At 36.5% G+C, this 17,111-nt stretch overlaps 1 protein-coding gene and 1 non-coding gene across 2 annotated transcripts; one reads left to right on the top strand and one right to left on the bottom strand.

The window, feature by feature from the left end:
- Positions 1 to 8,343: 8,343 nt before the first annotated feature.
- Positions 8,344 to 11,144, bottom strand: LOC141689369 (pentatricopeptide repeat-containing protein At5g66520-like). The gene has a single exon (XM_074493644.1). It carries the CDS (start codon positions 11,142 to 11,144, stop codon positions 9,696 to 9,698), a length of 1,449 nt encoding a protein of 482 aa, XP_074349745.1. The 3' UTR covers positions 8,344 to 9,695.
- A 2,403-nt stretch (positions 11,145 to 13,547) lies between these two features.
- LOC141694386 (small nucleolar RNA R71) lies at positions 13,548 to 13,654 on the top strand. The gene has a single exon (XR_012563699.1). It is a non-coding gene; the product is annotated as a small nucleolar RNA R71 (small nucleolar RNA).
- Positions 13,655 to 17,111: the final 3,457 nt, after the last annotated feature.

Raw genomic sequence — 17,111 nt, 5'->3', positions numbered from 1 at the left:
TCCATTCTGGCTCCTGCTTTGGCTCCTAGGACTGCTTTGTGGGTCCTGGATCGCTCTTCAACTCCGGCTTAGGACCGAGCCTCTGAAAAACTGGAGTAGCTTGTTTTTCTTGGTTTCGATGGCTTTGCTTGAACTTCTTGTCCTGATGGTAACCCCCTTTCGGTCGGTCATCAGAGTTCTTACTCCTAGATCCTCCACTCCGGGTCATCCTCATTGCCTGGAGTACATCAGTTTCCTTTATGAATCTGGAAGCCATGGAGTAAGCTGCTGCCAGATTTTGTGGCTCCTTATTGATCAGTTCTACTATGTATCTTTCATTATGCTCCGGATCTAAATTTCTCCTGAAGATGCTCAGAGCTTCGCGCTCGTCCAAGTTTGAAACCTTGTTGATTACTTCCTGGAACCGGTGCATATAGGCTGAGAGGGACTTATTGTCATGCTGCCGGATGGTTTCCAGGTGACACATATGCATCTTATGTGTCTTGTTTGCTCAGAACCTCCTGAGGGATACTGCGCGGAACTCCTTCCAACTATGGATGCTTCGGGATGGGATCCTACTGAACCATCTCTGGGCCCCTCCCTTAAGAGTTGATGCGAAGAAACAGGATTTTGTCAAATCGTTGTAGTAATATATCTGCGCATCTGCTCAAAGTAGTTCAAGTGTTCTTCTGGGTCTCCCAGTCCATCAAAAGAATCGAAATTGTAGTGTTTTGGGTCTTGCTGTCGGGGAATAGCCTCCAAGGACTGGCTGAAAGGAGTTAAAGTTTCCCCAATTTCTACTCCCGAGTCTCTGTCCATTTTCCTTTGCAATTCATTGATTAAATCTTTTAGATCTTTCTGCTTCTCCTCTTCTTTGTCGGTTCTAGGAGCGGGGGACACCTGGCTGAAGTGGATGCTTTACACGTGTCGAGACGGGACTGGTTGGGGAATGTTCCGAGGATCTTCTGACACGTGCCTTGATTATTCCCATGATTGATGGGTGACAATTTTCCTTATCATGTGTTTCGGCATGTGCCTCACGTGCTGGGCCCCCCAAGGTTGGGCTTGCGGGACTAGGCCAGTTAGGACTAGCAGTGTGCGGGACTGGAGTGAGTTAGGAGTCTGGGCCTGGTCCTTGCAGGAGCTACATGTACTATCACTCCTCATCATCTCTCTATGTATTATTAATCTCATATAAATGAACTATAAAGTAATTAAAATTTGGTCTACGGTATTGTTCAGATTTTAAGCAAATAGGTTCCAGGATTAATATCCCATGAAAAAATATAGCATTGATATGAAAATTTGATAATATTTAATCCCAGAATGATGATATGCCCTTTATGATTCCTTATCTACTATGTTCCATTAGTAAAAAATCTTCTAGTTCAATTGGTTTTTCATTTCTTATGAATCGACTAGAATGCTGCATATAATGAATTTTTAGATGTGTGGTTACTGCCTAGAACTTAAGCTTTGTTTCCCTCAAAATAATATAAATAAGAAAGAACCTGATTTTTCTCGATTTTCTGGAGGCAATTTGAAATGAGTAGTGGTAAGTAACCCAAAAAAATTCCCAAATGATGTGAATAACATATGACAAGTTTAATTTATAGGCGCATATGTATACACGCGGGCACCTGTATTATTATTAGGAAAGTTACCAAGTACCATATAACGCACCAGCATTTGAGAAATTTTTCAAATACCTCTCTTTGGGGAGCCGAAAAGTTAGGGCGTACATATGCATAATCCTGTTGCTCATATCTAAGATATGGTACAAGTTCCTTTGCATGTCTACTATTGTTTATTAAAATTAATAGATGTTGATTACATTAAACCTGAAAATTATGCACTAATAATAGGTTAATTATTGGATGACATAAACCAAGTTTTACATATAAATATGTTTCAATTCTTCTAGCACTTTGAATGTCTTATATTTCCAGTTTTCTTGATGACTTCCCCTCTCGCATGTTACAGGCCTTCATATTTAGACAGTCAAATTTATGTATTAATCTTTAAAAAGATATGTAGAACTGTTTAGCAAAAAAACGATATGTAGAACTTAAAAAAAATACTAATGACTAAATATGTAACTAGATAAATAAAATTACAAGGAAAAGAAAGAGCAAATCAGATTTACCTCCCATATAAAATGATAAATGATGCATGTTTAACTAGAAGTGGAAAATGGATAATCTTTGTGTCTAGTAGGCATACTATTAAGCTTATTCAAGATAGTTAACTTTGTAAATACTTCGTAGCTAGCTTAGTCAGATTAGCTCATAGAGTAAGTAGTGAGATAGATCAGATGGGTACTTTAGTCTTTTACTTCATATGAGATGTCTGTATAAATACCGCTTGTATCATTCATTTATAAATAAGAATTTACATTTTCACTCAAATATTTCTCTCTCTAAATAGTATCAGAGCTTTCTTTCTCTCTCTATAACAAACTCATCTTCTTCACTTTTATCAATCAATTTAATTACGTATAATTCCACCATTAAAGCTTCATACAAGCTTCATCTTCTTCACATAAATCATAATACATCTATACAATCTCTCTTATTAGCTATTAATACTAGTTGAAATGTGTCTTGATTTGTGATTTTCAACAAACTCAAACTGTTATTCATATATATTGAGTAACTAATTGCAAGAAAACGTCATCAATGGCAAGAATTGAAGGTAATGATCATCAAACTGAAGAAGCAACAGATCAAACTGAGGAGACTGATCTGGAAGATGAATTTTATTCTATATCTTTGGAAACAAGTCATCCGTTGTATCTTCATCAATCTGATCATCCAGGTTTGATTCTTGTGAGTACTATTTTTAATGGTGAAAACTTCAATAAATGGAAGAGATCTATGTCTCTGGCTCTGTGAGCTAAGAATAAATTAGGATTTGTTACTGGAAAATTCAAGATACCTTCAGACTACTCTAAGTACTTTGATCACTGGCAGAGATGTAACGATATGATAATCACCTGGATCTTGAACTCAATTGTGCCTGAAATAAGATCTAGTTTGGTGTTCATTCCACTTGTTGTAAATGTATGGAATGATATTCATACCAGGTATACTCAGAGTAATGGCCCTAGAATATTCGAATTGAAGCAAGCCATGAGTGCTCTTCATCAAGAAACTATGTATGTGTTTGTATACTATACAAATTTCAAGATGTTGTGGGATGATTTTGTTAATGTCTCTAATATACCTAAGTGTGTATGTTTGTGTACTTGCAAAGCAAAGGCTCAAAATGAGCAATATGATGAGTTAATGAAAGTAACTCAGTTCTTGATAAGATTGAATGAATTGTATAGTAACATTAGAGGCCAATTACTCATGATGAACCCTATGTCCAAACTTACTCAAGTGTTAGCTCTTCTTCAACAAAAAGAAAGAAACAGAAGCCATATGTCTATGGTACAACCAGCTGTTGAGTCTGCACTGTTAATGAATAGGACTGTTGGTAACAATTTCAAGAATCAGAAATTTGCTGGTAGTCAAAAGTTTACTGGTGGTCAGAACTTCAAGAGAAGCTTCAATGAAGGAAGGAAGAACTATAAAAATGTACCTACTGTCATGGTACTAATCACACTCGAGATAGATGTTTTCATCTAATTGGTTTTCCCCTAGAAAAACAAATGCAAATGCAGGAAAAATGGTGGCTCAATTGGCTACAACTCCAAATGTGAACAATGCTGAGTACTCTAAAGCTGCAGATACAGATATTAATTCTCAGGAAAATGATCAAGGTTCAAACACAACACTGACAAGCTCACAATATTAGCAGTTGATGCAAATTCTGAATCAGAATAACTCAACTACTTCTAACAGTGAAATACCTCAATCAGGTAACATGTTTCTGTTTCATACTTGTGCCTATATGACATCAATTTGTGTCATTAATAATCATAATCCTAATGACTGGATCATTGACTCCGGGACTACTGATCATATTACTTGCTATCATAATCTTCTTACTAAGATCACTAAATGTGATATTGATATTTGCATACCAAATGGTTATCAAACAAAGGTGAAACTAAAAGGAGCAGTTCACTTGACACCTGAAATTGTGCTATATGATGTTCTACTGGTTCCAAAATTTCAGTTTAACCTGGTATCTGTCAGTAAACTCACATATACCTTAAACTGTGATGTGCAATTTTGATCAAATAAATGCATTATACAGGACTATTTGCAGAAGAAGGTGATGGGGATTGGTAGGATGCAGGGTTCTCTCTACAAAATCATTCTACCTAAACAAAAAAATTGCAGTCCTGGTATCTCTGCTATTCTCAATCAAGAACCTCAAAAATCAACTATTTGTTCTACTGCTCAGCTTGAGGACTGTCAATTGTGGCACTCAAGACTTGGACACTCTCCAACTCATGTTCTTAAAAACATTGCTAGTATAGATTTTCCTGCTAATACAAACAAACTCCTTCCCTGTGATGTCTATCACTATGCAAAATATAGTAGATCTTATTTTCCTAATAGCACTAGTCATGCTGATAAACTATTTTACCTTTTACACTGTGATCTGTGGGGACCCTACAAACACAAGACTTACTCTACTTGTAATGCATTCTTGACAATAGTAGATGATTGCTCTAGATGTACCTGGACATATCTACTGTCTAATAAATCTCAAGTGTTATCACTGTTTCAGAAATTTCTTGCATTTGTTTAAAATCAGTTTCATATCACAGTGAAAGTTATTAGATCTGATAATGGTACAGAATTTTTCAACAAAGAGATTAATGCTTTGTTTGACTCTCATGGAATTATACATCAACACTCTTGTGTTGAAACCCCTCAGCAGAATGGTAGAGCTGAGAGGAAGCATAAGCACTTGCTGTCTGTTGCTAGGGCTTTAAGGTTTCAATCAAATGTGCCAATTCATTTGTGGGGAGACTGCTTACTCACTGCAACATATCTAATCAACAGGACTCCCTCATCTGTTCTGAAAAACAAATCACCATACGAGGTATTATTCAATAAACCACCTTCATACAGTCATCTCAAGATCTTTGGTTTTCTATGCTATGCTTCAACACTGTCACTTAGAAAAGATAAATTTGCCTCCAGAGCTCATAAGTGTGTGTTTGTTGGATATGTTGTACATCAGAAGCGTTATAAATTACTTAATCTCAAAATTGGTCAACATTTTACTTCTAGAGATGTATGTTTCTATGAATCCACATTTCCATTTGTGAATCAACCATCAACTGCCTCTCATTTGATGTTTCCGCAAGAAATTTCATTTATAGATACCCTTATCCCTGTAAATAAGAAGAATTCTTCCACTCCTACTATATCTGACACTTCTGCAGAAATCATTACTACTCGTGTCCCTGAATGTTCTACATCTGAGAATACTCATTCTGATACTTCAGAATCCCACAACTCCACTGCTATAGACAATAATCAGAACTTTCAAATTCCATCCAGACCTATCAGAACTAGAACAGTTCCTAACAAGTTGTCTGATTATACTTGTCTTCCCCCTACTCTACCAAGTCATCTAATATTGTAGCCTCTACCAGTGTAACTCTTGTGGAACCTAAATATTTTCACCAAGCTATTCAGGATCTTAACTGGTGTAAAGCAATGCAAGATGAAATCAATGCACTAGAAGCAAATAATACTTGGATTATAACATTTCTACCTTCTGATAAAAAGCTGTTGGATGTAAATGGCTATACAAACTTAAATATAAAGCTGATGGAACCTTGGATAAATATAAAGCAAGATTAGTTTCCAAGGGTTTCACTCAAACTTATGGTTTGGATTATTTTCAGACCTTTGCACCAGTTGCAAAGATGACTTATGTCAGACTTATCTTGTCTCTTGCTGCTATTCAGAATTGGGACTTGCATCAACTAGATATAAATAATGCTTTCTTGAATGGGGAATTGCATGAAGAAGTATATATGACAATACCTCCTGGTATACCTATACCTTCCTCATTTCAAGGGACTACTCCTGTTTGCAAACTTATAAAATCCTTATATGGTCTTAGACAAGCTCCAAGGGAGTGGTTTGATAAGTTTGCTACTGTTGTTCTCAACTATGGCTTCACTCAGTCAAAATGTGATAATTCTTTGTTTTATCTTCCTCTGGAGAAGTTTTATCATGTTATTAGTTTATGTAGATGATATAATCTTAACTGATTCCTCTCCAAGTCAGATTGCCATGGCCAAAGACTTTATTTCCAGTAAATTGAAGATGAAGGACTTAGGCACTCTGAAATATATTCTTGGCATTGAGGTTTCCAGAAGTTCAAGAGGTATATGTCTTCATCACCGAAAATATGCCTTGAATCTCTTTAATAGTACAGGTCTTCATGATGCAAAACCTAGTGCTATCACTATGGAGTCCCAACTTTATTTAACTAATGACACTGGAGTAGCTCTTCATTCTCATGCTGCTATGTCTTGTAGACGTCTAGTTGATCAGTTAGTCTACTTAACAATCACTCGTCCTGATATTAGTTATCCAGTTCATATTCTCAGCCAATTCTTGGCCAGACCAACTGATGTTCATCAATCCGCAGCAATGAAGCTAGTCCGATATATTAAAAATGCACCAGGACAAGGTTTATTTTTGTCTGCATCCAGTCCTCTCAAACTCAAGGTATTTACTGATGCAGACTGGGCTACCTGTCCTATGATTCGCAGATCAATCTTAGGTTATTGTGTAATGTTAGGAGACTCTCTTCTCTCCTGGAAATGCAAGAAACAAAATATTGTAGCTCGCTCTTCCGCTGAAGCAGAATATCGAAGCATGGCAAATGCTCTATGTGAAGTAATATGGATTCTCCTGGAAATGCAAGAAACAAATTACTGTAGCTCGCTCTTCCGCTGAAGCAGAATATCGAAAGCATGGCAAATGCTCTATGTGAAGTAATATGGATTCTCCTGGAAATGCAAGAAACAAATTATTGTAGCTCGTTCTTCCGCTGAAGCAGAATATCGAAAGCATGGCAAATGCTCTATGTGAAGTAATCTGGATTTACAATCTTCTTACTGAACTTCATTTCAAGATTCCTCGTCCTATAGTGCTGTATAGTGATAGTAATTCTGCTATTCATATAGCCGAAACCCCCGTTCTTCATGAACGAAAACACATTGAATTGGATGTCATCTCATTCGTGACAAGGTGAAAGAAAGTTTCATACTAGCCACATATCTATCAATATTTCAACAACCAGTTGATCTTATAACCAAACCTCTTAGTGCTCATCGACTTCGAGTTCTAATGTCCAAATTGGGAGTGGCAAACGATGTTTCCCCTGCCAATTTAAGGGGGTATGAAGCTTATTCAAAATAGTTAACTTTGTAAATACTCTGTAGCTAGCTTAGTCAGATTAGCTCATAGAGTAAGTAGTGAGATAGATCGGATGGGTACTCTAGTCTTTTACTTCATATGAGATGTCTGTATAAATACCTCTTGTATCATTCATTTTTAAATAAGAATTTATATTTTTACTGAAATATTTTTCTCTCTAAACATACTCCTCGATGGAAGTACTTTGACCAGCTAGGAAGCACAGAAACTTAGTCTGCTGAAAGAATTAAACTTGACTGTGGTGCTGCAGTACCCACCTGGCGATGCGAGACATTTGATAATTCAAAAAGCAACAACATATATTGCCATATACTTCCAAGCAACAAGTAGAAGAATTAAATTTAAAGCTTTGACATGCCAATAAATAAATACCAAATCAGGTTGCTCATATTTAAAAGCAATTAAGAAGCATTTAAAATTAATTGAGTTGTCATATAACCCTGTTACACCTGAATTCCAATTTACTAAGATTGCATATATTCATGTTCCCCACTGAATAGCACAATCAACAAAAGAAGTATCAGTGCATCACATTATATGGTATGCAATGCAGATATGTGCATCACATTATATGGTATGCAATGCAGATATCAGATCATATTATAGGAAATACTTCACTTTTTTTTCCAGCTCTCCATGCTATACAAGTTAGATACTACAAGTATGTTCAATAGCATTTAAGTTCACAATGGATCTGATCTACGGTGCATGCCAAGAGTTCTTAAAGGAGAAAAAAGAGAAAGGAAGGGGAAAAAAATGAAATGAGAGCCTAAATATACTCTTTGCAGTATGCCTAGCCATGACATGCTAATAGAACACTTAAGCATTGAACTGTATTAGAAAAACTATGGGATTTATGCAAATAATATACACAGGCTCAAAATTCTTCCCTCAACTGAATGAAGCAAGAATGTCTTCCCTCCACTGAATGAAGCAGATGGGCTAGAAAGGCATTAATGTATCTTAGCTAGCAATAGCTTAAGTCTAGTGAGCAAAATTTATAAACAAGACTTTTACAAATATTTCTCTTTCAATTTTGAATAGTTTTCAGCAACATCATGACATCAACAATAGATACTAATACTATCCTCAAGTGCTCAATCAGATGAAGAACAAAGCCGTGACTGAACTTCAAGTATTATGAAACTAAAACCTGAAACTGTATAATTGTAATACATTACCTAAAGATAATCTCCTGCAGGGGATGGCATACAAGTTAACCTTTTGATCAACTATTCCTTAGTGTTGAATGTTGTCTATGAAGTTAATCTACATACTCCAAAAGAGTAGCTGACAAATTTCCAAAAGAGTAGTATTTTGCCTATTCCCATAATGCGTAATTAACCTGGTTGTCAGAAAAGAAAATGCTGAGCACTCCCTACTCCTCAAGCAGTTCTCAACTACGTAAACCTAAGAAATACCAATAAATAGTCACAACGGGCACTTCTTATCTACCAATTCTAGCTAATACTTTCCATTTTCCAATCATCTCCACAGACCTATCAACCAACCATTGCACTTCAAATCTCGGTCAAAATTTTCCACGTCTCGTCATGAATCGGACATTTCCAACCCATTGGAGGCCAGTCATCCAACAAACAGACAAATCCAGTGAAAATTTCAAACAAAAGACTCCATCCATGAAATCCACATAACTTCACAAACTTCCTAACCGCAGCAGTTTCTCACAATAACCAGCTACTATTTTTGGCCATATGAGCCAATATCAGTAATAATTGCATCATCATATAACCAACGGTAATCAATCATATTCGTTACAGGTTCTGACAGATAATTATCCCTAATTAGGCTATCAATAGGATTAGGTAGTAAACAAGTGACATGCAAAAGTATTAACCCAACCCGGAAGATAAGAGTATTTCTAAAACTTCATTTTCCTATCAATGTCAAAAGATTCAATCTGGGGTTCAAGACTGTATGTTTTATTGAGACCCAAATCAGAGTACTGGTCATTCGGATCGGTGATACATTCGGCTAATATCCATGTATCTTAAAAATGGCGGTATGCACATCTATCTTAAACTTCTTCATTGATGGTTTGGTCCAATGCTCATGTCCTTCAGTTCAATTTGTACCAAAACCTTTGATTCGAACAACTGTCCATAGCTCAAGTTCTTCTTACTTCACCTAGGCTATCTTTATGAAAATCATAACTATTTTCTCCTCAATAACTAATTGTACATCAAATATTCCTGCTTCCTTACTAACATCCGACAGTATTTTACAAACCATATGTGCATCTACATTTTTCTGTTCACCAGCCACAAAATATTGAATGATTTTATCTATTTGGATCCAACTTTGCCCAGGAGTCTTCTTTGCTCCGTCCTACCCTATCATCTGTCTAACATCAACCACATCTTGCCACATCTTTGTAGTGGCATATACATTTGATAACAGGACAAGGTAACCAGCAGCTTGGTCGCGATCAAGATTCCAAACCATTTTCTGAGCCACAAGAGAAGCAAGCTCTGCATTCTTATGAATTTTGCAACCACCTAGAAGAGCTCCCCATACTGCATCATTTGGCTTCATCGGCATTGACATTATAAGTCTGTGCGCTTCATCAAGATGTCCAGCACGACTTAAAATATCAACCATGCATCCGTAATGCTCAATCATTGGCTCAATACCCCATGTCTGAATACAGTTAAAGAAATAACGCCCCTCTTCAACAAGACCAGCATGACTACAAGCACACAGAACCGCTACCAGTGTAATCCCGTCAGGTCTAACATCATTATCTCCACATCCTTGCATCCCCCGTAAAAGCTCAATAGCTTCTTCTCCATGGCCCTGTTTTGCAAAACCCATGATCATACTTGTCCAAGAAACAGTACTTCTCCTTGGCATCATTTTAAATACTTTAAAAGATTCATCAACACAGCCACAACTAGCATACATATGAACAAGTGCATTATGTAATGTCACCAACTCCACGTCATTCACAACATCCAAATTGCCACGTATATAATAACAGTGAATCCACCTTCCCAATCTCAAGTCACCCAATTCAGCACAAGCTGACAATACAGCCACTAATGTTACCCGATCAAATTTCACACAACCTCTCCACATATGATAAAACAAAGACAACGCTCGCTTTGACCTCCCATTCCGAACAAATCCAACAATCATAGTTGTCCAAGAAACAACATTCTTGTCCGCCATCTCATGAAAAACATCAGAAGCCTTATCTATCTCCCCCCACCTAAAATACCCCGATAACAAACAATTCCACATTACCGCATTTCTCTCACACATTTCATCAAAAACCCTCCGGGCCTCGTCCAACATCCCCTCCCCTCCAGCCATCAAATACAAATTCAGCAAATTAGTCTGAAGCACCACATTTCTACAAAACCCACTACACAAAACCCTCCCATGAAGCTGCATTCCCTCTCTCAACGCCATCGCCTTGACACACGCAGTAACAACATACGAATACGTGTACTCATCCGCCTTCACTCCACTACCTGCCATTCTACTATAAAGCTTAATCGACTCACGGGGCATCCAATAACCTCTAATCATTTGATTCCAAACGGTAGTGCTAGGGGAATTAGCCTGATTAAATATTTGATGGGCTTTTCGAAAATGGCCTAAAGATATGTACAAGGACAATAGATTTACAAGAATGAAGTTTTTGTGAGCCAAGGCATTGATGATAAGACATGTATGTATTTGTTCAAGTTGTTTGTAAGTGAGGGAGTTGTGTAAGAGAGAGAACAGGTGTTGTTGGACAGCCCTTGAGCTTGTTTTAACGGCCGCTGCCATTTAATTTAATCACCCTTCATATTAACTCCTTACACATTCAAATATATATAATAAATGGTTCGGGCACAACAAAAAGCTTAATTTAGTGCGAAAAACGAAAAAATGACAAAAATAACCGATTTTTGAAAAAAATTAACAAAAACAGTCATTCTGAAAAAAGTGGCCAATTTTGACCGATTGAATGCTCAACTGTTAGTTGGGTATCCCAATTTGTATAAGATAATCCCTGATAGTTGGGTATTTCATATATGGGATACTCCACTGTCAGTTGGGTATCTTGTATAAACTGGATACTCCACTGACAGTTGAGTATCCCATCGGCCAAAGTTGACCTACTTTTCAGAAATTGGTTATTTTTGTCAATTTTATGTAAAAACGGGTTAAATTTGTCCTTCACCCGTGCGAAACCGGATCAAGCTTTGGATTAGCCCAAGAAAATTTATTCATAGAGTTAACTCGAGGCAGATGCTTAATTCTTGTATTATAAAATTTTTAGGATATTTAAAATGTTATCATTTTTGTACAATTGACTTTTTTATTTGATATCGTGCAATATTTTTTACTTTTTAAGTGGTATCGTTGTATTTTAGATTTTATTACCTGTTATACAAATATTAACTTAAAGGGTATAACATGAAAAAATCACTTTTACCGTGATGCCGCTTGAAATCAATTTTTATTAAATATTAAAAATAAATCATCCTAAATTTCCTTCATTATCTTGATAGATCCGCATACACATTTTTAATATACTCATGCCTTTTGGGCTAATTAAGTATAAAACAAACACGCATATAAAGTATTTAATTTATATTCTGACCCACTAATTAATTTCTATCATGACTATGTAATTGAATACGAGAGTATTGGATGATCTGAAGTATTTATGTAAAGTACTATTTGTGAGAGAATTAGTAAATAGAGAAATATGTGTAAGTAAATTGTGAAAATAATGAAAAGTTTTGAAAAATGGTATTTTATAAAAGTCAAAAAAATTAATGGTAGCAAATGAAAAAGACAATTGTATAATGATATCATTTAAAATTTTTTATAAATTTAAAACGTTTCATTAACATTTGATTGACAAAGTTGTATCATGTGGATGAAGTTCAAAGTACAATGGTACCATTTGGAAGTCAAACATATTGGATGGTACCAAATGAAAAAGACAATTATACAATGTTATCATTTGAAATATCTCAAATTTATCGTGAAATTATTGTATGACTCTCTGGAAACTACTTGACTCAACTTTTGGCCTTTCATATGTTTGTAACTTAAGCCTAACCTTTGGTTTTTCAGTGATATAACTTAAAACTCCTAAGGCCTACATAAATCATTGCATGATATATGAGTATGATCTCTTTTCTCCCGATCATCTAGCTCTCTCATTTTTTATATTATTATAAAATATATAAAATATTATCAGCACGAGAATACTCTATATTTCAAAGCAGTGACGTAGTGTAAGAATTTTTAAGGTAATTGCAAGGTTGTTTACTAATCGCAGCTAGCAGATCAAATCAGAATATCAAGGTGTTTTTAAGAAATCTAAGTATACCAGGTACGAAAATAAAAAAATACTTATGCTTGGTTTTGTTCACCTTTCAAATATAAGGATTGATTATATATCATGATACTTCTCGGATTGACTTCCCTCTTGCCTGCATTAGCTTCTATATCACTAGGAAGAGTTCCTTGAGGTTGACTCAACACTGCATTGGCAATTTGCCCTATTTGGTTCTCCAGAGTCTTGATTGAAACCGCTTGGCTTTTGCACATGAGTCTCAACTCCTCCAATTCAGATCTTTCATTAACAGATGGACCTGGACCTCCATGAGATTGTTTTTGCATCCCCTGTGGCTGAAACTGATGTCTTGGTGCAAACTGTTGCTGGAAACCAGGAGGATTGAATTGTTTGTTTCCAAACTGCTGGTACGGCTGTTGTATTGCATTCTGATTGTTGCTCCAGCTGAAGTTCAGATGATTATGGTTGTTAGGATGGTACGTGACAGGAACTAGCTATTGTAACCTCTGAAAGTTGCTCACAAACTGAATTGATTCACTAGATATAGCGCATGTCGCATGTGAACCTACACAAAGCTCACAAACATTTGTCCTCTGATGAACTCCATAGTTAGCCAGAGAATCGATTTTCATAGCTATCACCTTTAGCTGAGCAATGATAACCTAGTTGTATCCACCTCAAGAACTCCTGCTACCTTGCCCTGTGGCATTCTTTGGGTTGGGTTCTGATATTCATTAGCAGCCATCATCTCGATCAGCTCATAAGCTTCCTCATAGCTTTTTGCCCATAATGCTCCACCTGATGCCGCATCGAGCATGGTTCTCGAATGTGCTCCCAACCCATTATAAAAGCAATTGATCACCATCCAGTCAGGCATTCCATGATGAGGACACTTTCTAAGCATCTCCTTATAGCTCTCCCAAGCTTCATATAAAGATTCACCTGATTGCTGCGCGAACTGAGTAAGAGCATTCCTGATTATAGTTGTCTTTGTCATAGGGAAGAATTTAGTAAGAAACTTCTGAGCAAGATCTTCCCAAGTAGTGATAGAACCTGCTGGTACAAAATGCAACTAGCACTTAGCTTTATCCCTCAGAGAAAAAGGGAAAAGTCTTAGCTACACAGTATCTTCAGAAACATTATTGAATTTGAAGGTATCGCAGATATCGATGAAATCCCTAATATGCATATTGCGATCTTTCGTTGAAGAACCCCCAAACTGAACTGAGTTCTGTACCATCTGAATCGTGCCAGGCTTGATCTCGAAGGTATTAGCCGCGATGGCTGGCCTAACAATGCTCGATTGAATGTCATTGATCTTTGGTTGGGAATAATCCATCAACGCCTTCGTTGTTGCTGCTGGTTCTCCCATTGTAATGACCACTTCTTCTTCTTCAATAGTTTCCTTAAGAGATTGAGAACGTGTTCGCATACACACTCTCTCGAGTACCTGAAACACAAACAAGTAAACCGTGAACGTAAAAAAGTCCGAGTCAGTAAACTTTAACGACCACTGATGTCAAGCACATAAGCAAAAAATTAACACCGAGTCCCCGGCAGCGGCGCCAAGAACTTATTAGGTCGAAAACATGCACTAAAATTACATGCAAGTATACGCGTTCGCAAGTAGTATAAGATATAAATCAAATTCGTACCCGCAGAGACACTTTTTAGTTAACTTAAGATTATGCACCTATGCAACAATAGTATGGCTATCGCTCAATGCTAAGACAACAACAAGTTGAGATGTTTATAACTAAGATTAAACTAACATACAATTAACTAAGAATTAAAGTGATTGAATTAACTATATGAGGCAAATATAGGATTCTAACTTCATTACTACTTCACTCAAAGTCATTGTTATTAACCTTAACATGCAATGGTGATGACAACTAATCAGATAACACGAAACTAGTAAACGCCAACTTTTGTTGTACGAATACCCTACTACCAGACATCCACAAAAGAGATAGAAGCTGAATAGACACCAATTATGTTGAGACCATATATGTCTATACAATTTGACAATATAAAGGTTTAATGCGCAAGTTATCTATCTTGATTACATAGGGCAAGTAAGATGGTTAAAATTACCTACGAATCATGCATAATAAATACATGAACCTATGCTAGCATGGCAAGTTCTAAATCTCTATATTCACTGTCGCTTCAATAGAGATTAACTTACTATCTTATATGTTCGCGAGCACATAAGACGAATACGCACAATCAACACTAGGATATCATACAATCACCACACACTTAGGTATTAAAACAATTAACTATAGAAATCCATAAGTAAATCCGTTAGAACCCCACGATAACAATTAATTCATAACCGAACTCATTGTCACCATGGGTTCCAATGAAAGCATGGTAAATAACTAAGATAAACTAAGTTTGAAATAACTGAATAATAATAACACAGTACGTTAACAAGAGTATTAGGTTCAAACAACAAAGAAAATAAGCATCCAAGATTATAACTTAAGCAAAGAATCACAAGTAAAAACAAGATCTTCTTCTCCTTCGTTGTATTGTTCTATTAGGTCTTCTTTCTGCTCTCTCCTTGCTCTCTTCTTGTTAAAAACGTATTTTTATCACTATATAAGCCCCTAGTGGACCTGGACCCTCAAAATCATCAAATTCTAATAAAATAAGGATTCTGGGGCAAAAAGGGCGGCGGGAGCGCTGGTTTTCGGCAGAAAAACGGCGCGGGCGCGTAGGAGGCCGCACAGGGTTTCTGGATTTTTCTCCTGATTCTTCTTTTGGTTGTATCTTGAGTTCTACTCGTCAAAATTAGGCGATTCAAATTCCCACGCGAAGCTAACGAGATTCACTTCAACTTGAGAATGGCCTAGGATTCCAATTCTTAGCTCTTTTGAGCATATTTCCTTGAAAAACTCATTTCTTCATTTAATCGATGCCTGAAATGCAATAACACAAAAACATATCAAAAATACCAACAACTTGAGTCCAAAATACCAACATTAGCTTTTAATGAAGCGTTCCAAGTAGATATAAAATCCACTTATCAATCTTTCAGAATAATAATTTCTGCCACCCTATTTATTAACACCATCTCATGATATGCTCTGCTCAGCTTTCACATATCCTTTTTTGAATCTCTGATCATTTTGTCATTCAACCTATAAGCATACAGTGCTTTACTAGATTTGAGATCTGCTTCTGATCTTTTCACTCCAGGAGCTTCCTTCTTTGCTTTCTTGCTTCTAAGTTGACTTTTAAGAAAGGTGAGTTGAAGATATCGACCGAGTCTCAAATGTTCATCAGATATTATTATGTTCTGCATTCTTCCATCTGCAAACCTCTTGCTCACAAATGGTTCATAGAATGTTTGAGAAGACACATCCATCATCATCTTATGAATTTTATCTCTGATGTATTCATTCTTCAGTGAAGTCAACCGTGGGATTTTGGTATTTAAGAGAAATAGCTCAACAATGTTTAGTTTCCTCGGTACACTGGTGGATATTTTCATTTGGATCCCGTCAATGTGATTAACATAAATTCTCCATCCAATCTTCAAGGTATTCATTGTGACAGCAGTGATTATCTGACTGAACTCATGAAAGAAAACATGAATGTTCACAAAGCGTTCCCTGAATTTTCCCCCAACATTTAGGAGCTTCCTATTATCAGTGTCTGTCTTCAGATATGTTTACGATTTGTCCATTTTTTTTTCACTTCATCCCATTTGCTTCCTTTTCTGGTTCTTTGAAAATATGATTATATAGCTTCTCTAGCTTCCTTTCTTTGAATAGCTCTCTGGACTCTTGCTCTTGATCTTTGTATCTCATCTTGAATTGCTTTATATGATAATTTATACTCTTCAGTAGCTCTGTAAAATAGGAAATCATCCGTGAAAGTATCTCCATCCTCATACTCTTCATCCTCAAATCTCTTATTCCTTTCTTCTACCTCAACTTCTTCATACACAGGTTCAAACCCTTGAGGAAAATCTTTTTCATCAATCTCCCCTTCTTCCAATCCTCGATCCTCAAGTTCTGTAAATAAGGACCTCGGACCATATACTTTTGATAGTAGATTCCTCCGAGCTTTTATAATTTGGCTCAAAAGATCTTCCTTTGATATTGATTGCTCCCTCTGAGTTGTAGAAGTCTTCTCACTTGCTCTGGCTCTAATAAGCACCCTTTCATCTATTCTTTCTTCACCCCTCTCTTCTTCCATTTCGTCACCAAACTCATCATATTCTGAGCTAGCTGCTTGAAATGCATCTTGAATTAACTCTACAGAAGCAACTACTTTTTCTTGTTATACCCTTTTCTCCCCCTCAGTTGTGTTATCCTTCAAAGTTAGGGTTGATTGTGTAGTTAAGATCAAGTTATGGGCATTTGGAATAGATGGTTCTGAAATAGATACTTGCTTGCTGACTAAGGTCATTTCCTCAGTAC

Source organism: Apium graveolens, chromosome 10, assembly GCF_009905375.1.
Source record: "Apium graveolens cultivar Ventura chromosome 10, ASM990537v1, whole genome shotgun sequence".
Classification (NCBI taxonomy): Eukaryota; Viridiplantae; Streptophyta; class Magnoliopsida; order Apiales; family Apiaceae; genus Apium; species Apium graveolens.
Note: the sequence above shows the minus strand (reverse complement) of the source record. Positions and strands in the feature narration are given on the sequence as shown.

Excerpts from the sequence above, each read along its gene's own strand:
- LOC141689369 (XM_074493644.1), bottom strand. The coding sequence starts at position 11,144 with ATGGCAGCGGCCGTTAAAACAAGCTCAAGGGCTGTCCAACAACACCTG.